Source organism: Lolium rigidum, chromosome 6 (assembly GCF_022539505.1).
Source record: "Lolium rigidum isolate FL_2022 chromosome 6, APGP_CSIRO_Lrig_0.1, whole genome shotgun sequence".
In the NCBI taxonomy this organism is placed as follows: Eukaryota; Viridiplantae; Streptophyta; class Magnoliopsida; order Poales; family Poaceae; genus Lolium; species Lolium rigidum.
The window spans coordinates 260,801,913-260,811,889 of NC_061513.1; the positions used below are offsets into that span (position 1 = coordinate 260,801,913).

At 41.8% G+C, this 9,977-nt stretch overlaps 1 protein-coding gene across 1 annotated transcript; it reads right to left on the reverse strand.

The window, feature by feature from the left end:
• Positions 1 to 655: 655 nt before the first annotated feature.
• On the reverse strand, positions 656 to 2,290 carry LOC124666831. Its single transcript, XM_047204159.1, has one exon. The coding sequence runs from the start codon at positions 2,225 to 2,227 to the stop codon at positions 1,151 to 1,153; it is 1,077 nt and encodes a 358-aa protein (XP_047060115.1). The 5' UTR covers positions 2,228 to 2,290; the 3' UTR covers positions 656 to 1,150.
• Positions 2,291 to 9,977: the final 7,687 nt, after the last annotated feature.

The following is a 9,977-nucleotide window of genomic DNA, read 5'->3' on the forward strand; positions in this document are numbered from 1 at the left end:
TCCACTCTCTACTGCAAATAGATCGGTCTAGTCGTTCTCGTATTCTCCCTCACCAATAACCTACATAGGGCATGTCTTCCAGACTACAAGCTTACAAAGTATCTCTAAAATGTTGCGTCTAGAATTGCCCCCCCCCCCCCCCCCCCCCCGCCCCTCCTTGTCGCTGTCATTAAGAATTTCATTAAAATACCTCAGAAGTAACCATGGTATGTGGTTATTAGTTGTATGTAGATCTCTCAAATTTGTCCGCTCAATTATCTTTACATCCTTCTTCCACATCAGCAGGAGACCTCCCATCACTCATGAATTAGCATGTGATGAAAGTCTAAGCGACACATCGTTTTTTTTTTTGCTTTATCTCAATTCAAACGTATCTCAGATAGAAAAGCACATTTGGTTTTAATTGCCTCGGAACCTCATGAAGCAAAAGAACTACACGGGTACTAGATACATCGCAATTCCATCCTAGGATTTTCATTGAACCCCGCAATCCACCTTGAAGGAGGTCATTAATCATGAAATAATTTGATAGTATCAGTTTTGATGCAGGCCGTCGTTAAAATATGAAAAATATGAGCAGCCGTAAAGATTTGCACATGATAGTGTTGTGTGTCCAGCGGAGATACCACATCGCTTCTACAAAAGTGGACTGAAATACTAAATGATACACCCGCAGGCTGCATGTTTTACTCCCTGACTCAAAGATAGCCAGCAACAGCTTTGATATACAATAAAACCATCAACAACATTCAACATGGATAATAAGCTCGCAAATCAAATCAGCCATGCAATCCAGCACGACACAATGGTACAAATGACACAAGTAGCAGCAATTGCTAAATAATAATCTGTCCGTGGTTTACTTTGATCAAGAAAGAAATGCAAGGTCATTCCCATCAAAATCCATGCAATGCAGCACAGGAAAAACAGCGCTGCTTTGGCCCCAATTGTATGCAAAAGCATATACATCGCCACAACAGAGATCTCAGTCCAACCTGTATCCACTGTTGCTGTCTCAGCGATGAAACAAAGCCAAAGGAAGAAAAACAAGACTGATGAACCTCGGAGAACCAGGTAGCATCGCCCATCACAGCTGCATTATTTCTGCCTAACTCGCGCATGGATAGAATGGACAGACCCCTCAGGAAATTTAATCTAAGTTCTCACGTGTTGGCCGTACATGAGTCACCATAGAATGGTGCCGCCGTGGAGCTCTCCCAGGGGCTCGAGCAGCACCAATTCGCTGTACCCTTTGAGTGCTAACTGATTCTTGCTGAATATCAGAAGAACCAACTGCATTAGTTGAGAAATTACGCCTAGGTCTCTCCCTGTGCCTTCTGTGAGCCCTGCTGTGTGAGTCTCCACTTGCGACTCGCCTGCTATGGCTAAATAAGGATGCCAGGAAGTCAATGCTCTCATCCAAACTACCCTCTGAGGACTCATAGAAGTCAATCCTCTCATTCAGAGTGCGATCGAGAGACGTGAAGAAACCGAGTCTCTCATCCAACTCAAATTCATCCCCATCAGCAAACATAGTGTTGTTGCTGCCGCCATTCAATTCAAGGACATAATCCCCCATAATCACAGCTCCTGGGTTGGAAGCCCTGATAGTGCTGATTGCATCCTGGCGCTCTCTTTCACATTCAAACTTCTTCCACTCGCTTGCAAGTGCAGGATCAACTTCACGAGCTTTTGCTGAAGGGTGCTTGGAGTTCACATGCTTGCAAAGTTCTTTATATGAACCAACGAATGAGCAGCCATCATGCACACATGCTCTCTTCTTGCGGTTGAGATACTGACGGGCTGGTTCAACGACAGTCCATCCTTTGACCTCCCCACGGCACAGAGGGCATGCAAGTTCCATTGTAGATGGCTGCTTGTCTGCGGGAAGGCTAAGTGCAGACTCGGTAGAAACACCAAGGGCTAATTTCTCTTTCGCATAAGCTTCTTTGAAGTGCTCAAGACAGTTAGAGTGATGGTAGTTGGTGCCACACATATATGGTCGGCAACCCTTGTGGTGAGCAGTACAGAGGAGGAGGACGGCATCATGTGGATGCTCCAAGCACACTGGGCAAGTAGCACCTTTCCATTCTCTTTTCTCACAGGCCGACGGCAAATCAGTCTGTTCGCCTATTTGTTTTGTCTTCCAATAGCAGGAACGTCCCTTAGATGAAGATAACCTACGTCGACGAGCTGGGACGTTTCGGGCTCTTGAAGATCTCACCATGCCTTAAAACCTGGGAGTACAAGGGAACTGCAAGAATGGAAAGGAAGATATAAGTTAGGTCATAAATTTAACTACAACTTCATTCTATGCGATATTATAGACAAAAACTTGCACTAGTCAATTATGGACATCATTTAAGTTAGAAACTTCAGATATTCTGTAAGCAACGGCTTGAATAGTCAGGAAATTTACACATGTTTTAGCAACAGTACAGTTAGGGGTAATGACAGTCTAAGAGATTGATAGGACAAAGCTATATATTGTTATGTTTCTGCATATAGGAGGGTCGAAGATTTGTCCCAATAAAGCAAGTACTGGGGAGGGTTCACATGCTAGCTACCCTGCTCCAACTCTCTAGCCTTGGCAGAAACTCTCCAAGCCTCAAACCCTCACTTCGACCAACAGGAAACTCGAACTTTGCACAAACGAGTGGCTCGCATGAGTGGGAAGCTCGCACCACACATCAGCAAAAGGTGGTATGCTGAGCAACTTGCCTTCAAGAACATTAGTGCATATAGGGTCAGACTAGCAAATGGCCATAGGTAAAAATTGTAACTTCCTCAACCCTTCACCAAAAGGTTCCAATTTCTGAAATAGAGTTTTTTTTCCTTCCATGCAACACCTTTTGGTCATTTTGCTGTTTGCGAGTAACTTTACGTCAGGCTGCAAATGTACACGAGCGGGCGTCTTCGCCTCAACTTTCCTGCATGCTCCATGAAGGTCTTTGTATGCGGACAGGGTCACAGGGGTACTACATGTTCGTTGTCTAGCCTTGTCGCTACAACAACAAGAAATTAAGTAATGCCTCCCCACAATTACATGGCAGGAGGAGTGTCCAGCACGAGGGGCTGTGTTTAGTGCTCTCACCGCTACAATTACTGCTTCATCTTTATCATCAAACCATAACACCTCAACATGACTTAAGAAATGCACAGACTAGCAAAAAACTCCATCAGACATAATGATAAGAAATGAAATTAAAAGCTAAAAGCCTTTTTTTATTGTTATCCAAAGACAAAAGATGTATTTTTTAACAGAATTATTTATGTTTTTGGCAAAGAGGCCAAATTAAGACCAAAGAGATTGTTTTCAAAAGATGTTATGTGGGGAATTCCTTAGGAGAGGACGAAGTCCATAACACAGCCACACCTGAGTTGGAAGGCCAGAAAGAGGTCATGACTTCTAATTAGGAAAGAGTATTGAAGTCAGTTCAATAGAACCGGCAGGATTCACATCCTGCAAGAGAGTTTTAGTTGTATCTGTTGAGGATACTAAATTCTTGAGTCGCCTATACAAGGCCCCTAAGCTGCATCGACTGATACAAGCTATCAATAAAGTAATTTAGTCCCTAATCTCTTTCTGATCTCTCCTATGCTCGTTAGCTTCTCTGTTCGCACACCAGATACGCCCCCCACACCCCTCGCCGATGACTCGTCAGCGCTTTACCGCCTCCTCGCCACAGATGCCCCCTTTAGTCCATAGGCTCTAACACTAGAAATGGTCAGAAAAGTATAGTAGCAAAACAGCATTACTGGCCTTTTGGATAAAACATGCTAAGAATATGTTTAAGTGGACAAATATGAGATGAACAACTTCTCATCCATTACAAAATTGAGATGTGTAAACATGACCATATTTGAAATAGCAAACATAGCACAAAATGTGTGAATAAGGTGCAAACAGAACAGCAACATAAAAGCTGCTATCCATACAGAAACTAAGTGTATTTTGCAGTTTTGCATCATCTGTATGAAGCATAACTAGAAGGTTGCTCCTTTTAAAATAAAACAGAGATTTACACATCACTACAACAAGCCAAGATTAACAAATGATGTATTTCTCCGTAGGGCACCACTGCATTTACCAGCAAGGTACAAAAGGTGGGGGCTTTATAGTGTCAAACCAAAAGAAACACTACCGTAACAATCAAAATCCCGAAATAGTTAGTCTGCAATTCACAAATCTATGATTAAGGATAACATCCGAGGCTGGGTGAAACGACTGTGCACGAGAAACTATAAGGCAGTAGATGCAGGGGACGAGGGTGGGTGGGAGACTGGGAGGGGGAGGACCGAGGACGGCCGGAGAAGTAGGAGTGGGAGGGGGTGCGAGGGGGACGTGAGATGCGCCTCCTCTGAGGGGCGCGTCGGCAGAAGGGAACGACGGACGGATCTTGTACCGGCGAGAGGTGCAGATGCAGGAGAAGAGTGCATAGGTAGGGGAGGGGTGGGGTGAGGTGGGGAAGGGCGACGGGAGAAGAGGGGGCGAAGAAGAGAGAGAGGGGGATGGAACCTGTACCTCCACAACGGCGAGGCGCGGCGGCGAGGCGGACGGCGGAGACGTCGGCGGGATCTCTGGAGAAGTCTCTCCAGAGGGAGTTGTGTCAGCAGTGGGCACTGAGGAGCGACCAGCGACTTAACTTTCAGGAAGAGATAATTCCAGCGAAATTACCATCCACGGCGGCGCAATGATCATTAAGACCGTGAAAAATGTCAAAAAAATCAAAAAATAAATTTTTCATGTGTTTATATTGTATTTTTTTAAGAAACACACTAAGCTCGCAAATACGTATATACACTTACCCTCAACAAATGCACACACGTTCTAATTTTATGAACATTCATAGGTTTGACTCCTGATGAGCTAAAAATATATTTTTTTTCCCTAAATATTCCTAGGTTTGACTCCTGATAAGCTAAAAATACATTTTTTTTCTAACCATTTAACCACATATTAGTTCTAATGTTCATATTATACTCTAGTGCTCCACGAAATGTAAAACGGTAGTGTGTAACATGTTTTCCTAAAAAATATAAGTATACACATATCTAATTACGCATAGAAGCACGTGCTCTACTGAATTATCGCTTAGTCAGATACGTATCTCGAAACACCCTCAACTAAATATAAATATGGTTATGTTCCTTTACATGTGATAGTATGATACCCTGTTCTATTTTCTGAGGCTCTATATAAAGGCAACATACGCCACAAAACACACTATAGTTGGGTCAGGGTTTTGCCTCCTATCTCTGCTTGCTCCATCGTAGTCTACTCCATTCCTAGCATCGGCGTGCACTGGCGAACGGGAGAGAAGGCATTTAGAACCAATCTCCATTCGTATACGTGAGAGAGCGAATTAGATTTTTGGGAGGCATTTCGCGTGATTGTTCACATTCTCCATCACGGGCAGTGTACCATCCAAGTCAGGCGGTGCAACGTACCGCCGTCTCCATCATTATCTACTTCCACTTGTCTTCACCAACATTGCCGTGAATAAATTCAAAGTTGCACTAGCGGCTACTTCATCTACCACCAAGCGGTATGTGCGACATATTCTGATCCCCTCTTTTGTTATGGATGTTATTGCATACACTCTGCTATTATTCATGTTGATTACTATATCTAGTGTGTTTGAGTTTCACATGATAGTAGCTATTGTCGCAATGTTTAATATTCTGAAAAACATGAAATTATTGCATAATTATCCAACAATTCAAATATCTAATTGTAGAAAATTTGTTGAGTTAACTTTGACTGCGTTAGGTGGTGCACTCAAGATGAACAAATTTACAAATGCGCATTTTAAGAGGTAGCAAGTTAATGCCAAGCTCTTTCTTAGTGATCTGGAAATCATGTGGGTGACTAATGGCAAGCCTAAAGGAATGATTAGGCATGTTCCCTTTTCCCTTTCAGATTTTTGAAATAAGTATATGAACCATATTTGCGTGGTGTTAATGATGACACCAGTGTTTGACGATCTCGTTTATGTCACATAATTTTGGTTTAGTGTCTCGACAATTCAGTATGAGTTTAATTCCGAACTTTAATATTGCCAAAGGTTCTAAGTGTCATATATGTGTGCAATTAATGCAAATTAGGAAGCCTCATAAGGCAGCCGAGGAGACAAACTTTTCACCTCTCGAACTCATACATTCTAATCTATGTGAGATGAATGATGTGTTGATAAAAGGTGGAAATAGATATTTCATAACACTAATTGATGATGCGACTATATTTTTCTATCTTTATTTGTTGCAAAATACAAATGAATCTTTAGACTATTTAAAAATTTATAAGTTAGGAGTTAAAAATCAAATAGAGAGAAATATCAATTGGTTGGTGAGTATTTTCCCAAAATATTTAATGAATTATGCGAGGGACATGGAATTACTCATGAGAGGATACATCCGTACTCTCCCCGATCAAATGGGGTTACCGACGGGAAAAATGTACACCGACTAACTAGGTGGATCCCATGTCAGCCATTGTTGATTTATCAAAGCCATGGTGGGGTAGCTTTCTTGACTTTGTGTCATGTATTGAATAGAGTTCCTAACAAGAATAAAAAGAAAACCCTCTGTGGGGAGTGGGCTGAAAGAAAACCATCACTTTATTATTTGCATATATACTTTGGGATACTTGGCAAAGTTCAACATATAAACCCTAAATAAAGGGAAATTCAGACCAAAAAGTGGATTGTATCGATTGTATTTGTTTAGGTTACGCTAAGAGGAGCGTTCGCAATCTCTACTACTTAAAAAAAGACGAACCCGTTCCGTCGTCAGGTCGTCCGTCGCTCCTTTCGTCAAGATGGTTCCCGTCGTACCTTCTCCCCTTTTCATTTGAGCCCCTAAGGATTGTGTAAATCAATCTTCAGTTAAATTGCTCCTCTCTCGTGAACCAGAGCTGCCGCTTCCTAGGGTTCACCCCAGCCGCCGCATCCTTGCGTGCCGCTTCCCTCGAGCACGCTGACTCCCACCTATCCGACGCAGGGCGATTTGCCTTCGTCCTAGGCCGCTGCCAGGCTTCCCTGCCTCTCCTCTGCTCATGGCGAAGCTTCTGGCCATCAAGGAAAAGGCCGACATCAAGCGTCGGTGCGGGAAGATCAAGGGGACGCCCCTAGGACCTAGGTCGACCTCAAGCGCTTCGCTGATGAGGACGAGGCGGCCGCCCACCAGAGCCTCGACATGCACGCAGTGGTGCCCCGTGAGTTTCCAAAATCCTGCATCCAAACGATTTTGCTTCCCCAAAAATTGGGCGCACCTCTGTCCGCGGTCGTGCTATTATCACGCAAGAATATTTTCAATCTGAACAGAATTGTGCTCCGCGAGTTTCCAAAATTCTGTATCCAAACGATTTTACTTCCCCAAAAATTAGGCGCACCTTTGTCCGCAGTCATGCTATTTTACTTCTGAACGGAAACATTTTCTTGTTTTGGAATTGGCATGCCAATGCTGCAATGCATGTGCAGCTAGGCACGACTTTGTCACTGGCATCACACCAGGACAGGGGCGTGCTGGATGGGGCATGTCACAAAGATCTTGACGCGACGATCTGTGTGCTGCCTCTACACTCGATTTTCATATGAGCGGCGAGAGAATGGTTTCTAGCGAGTCTCGATTTTTTATTAGTACTGCAAGACACCTTTGCTGTTAGATAACTTACAATATCGGCAGTATGCCAGCAAGTAAAAATAAATTGCTGCAAGAATCCAGTGGCATGTCCCAGCGAAAGCTCCAGGCGAGGCAGATTTCTTGGTTTTTGTGTATCATATTTAGAGGAATGCTAAACCAATATCTATCTACATTGACTTCAAAATAATCTTTTTTCCTGAAACCTGCACTGAGTGGTAAGAAAGGCTGAAGTTGTATTTCTTTGGTTGCCGGATTTTTCTTGCAGTTGGAACTAAGAAAGAATAATGTCACTAAGAGGACATCACAGTTTCGACAACAATAATGATGCAAGGTACATATATTTGTTGCTCAGCTACCCAGGTAAGTGGTGTTGATGTTCCTTCCTATATAGGATATTAATAAAGATAATATTATCAAAACCAAATTATACTGATAATCATGACTATTGTACTGATGTATCTATATTCAGTTTCAATATGTTCAATACAGCCCACCTTGATATGTCACTTATCTTTATACTTAACTGCTAATGAGGGGACATGCAACCACAATGCTGAAATGACCGTGATGTGGGTGCGGTTGTTTGGTTGGCAGAGGAGAAATGTGTGGCGAGGACTTGTGCTCCTTTAGTTCTACTTTCTTGCAATTGAATAGGTAAAAATAAAGGGTGGGGTTTCTTCATGTTGGTTATCAAGATGTTAGCGTTTGGTTCTTATATTATATCATATGTTCGTTTTCTTTTTGGTTAGAAATGATATGTCCTTGGCTGATCACATTTTGGTTGAGATACAGAAAACACATATTGTCTAAATTTTTGTTTAGATTAAGAAGATATGTACCATAGTTTTGTTTTGTTGCTTCTCTTTGGTTCAGATTTACCGTTGCAGTTTGGAACCAATAAAGTATTCCCATTGTTTCCTTTAATAATTATTGTTTCTATATTTCATAGAGATCTTTGTTGATGTTCATGCACTCAAAGGGTGGGGATTTTGAGACAATTAACTTGAGTCAATCATTTGCAGGTGACACGATCTCATGGAGGAAGGTCACGGAATTGATGATGGTTGCCGAGGCAACCATCATTAATTATGTGACCTTCCTCAATGAGATGGTGTCACCATCAGCATATCAACTTAATGCGCTATGTTGTTGAAATGATTGTTGTTTTAAGGAGATATGCTGATGGTGTATCTTGCTATTGAAATTCGTTGGAAAAAAATCATATACTCCCTCCGATTCATATTACTTGACACTAATATAGATGTATCTGGACACATTTTAATTGTAGCTACATCTATTTTAGTGGCAAGTAATATGGATCGGAGGGACTATTAAAAGTGTGATTTAGTTTTATCTTAATAAGTGCCATTCATAAATCATATGTTACTGACCTAACTGTTCAATGCTACTGCATTTCTGCACTCACCTAATTGTTCAAGGTGAGAAACTAACCAACATTGACTTGATTATTTTTTATGCTAATTATCGCTGATGATCACTTAGTTCTTTGCTGTCAAATATCATGTTTACAGTTTGACCTTATTTGGATAACCAATCTGCCATTGTTACTGCTTCAGCCTTTGAACATGTATATATCAAAGATAGTTCATTACTTTGCTGTCAACAACTGCAATTGCATTTGCTTGTACCAACTCATTATCCGTCAAAAAAAATTGCAAGCGAATATCATATCAATTATAGTTGGCGAGACCGAAACCAGATGAGAACACGTTGAGCTCGTGCTCATTCCAAAACAGAACATTTGAGGTAAAATATGGGGACGCGCCAATGTTTTTCGTTGAGAAGTTATTTTCCCTCCCACCATTGCAACTCAATATATGCTTTTGTCAAACTGTTCTGTGAGGAATTTTGATCTGGTTCAGTATTTAAAACAAGCAACTAAATGTGCTATGTTGTTGAAATGATTAGCTTTCAACAAATTGAACATTATCTCCCAGATTTTTATCATAGGTGATGAAGAGACCAAGCTTGTGATCGGTTTCATACTTATTTCCATGTAAAATTGTCAAGGCTAGATCTTTTTGAACTAAGTGAAATTCATGTGTTACTTTATTACGCTATAACTTAAGACGTGCCTTCCTGTATCAGCAAATGAATTGATACCTGACAAACTTTCTGTACATAGATGAATGAAACAAATCAGATTAAGAACGGAATATTTGGGTTGACTAATTCTCTGGAATGCTTGATCTTCTACTGTTCAGCTCCATGGCTGTTCAAGCTCGTCACATGTCTTGCGAGGTAGGGATGTAGAATGACCGCGGTTGCCGCTTGGGGACTCGGCTGGGGGCTTGCCTAGATGGAGAAGGGCT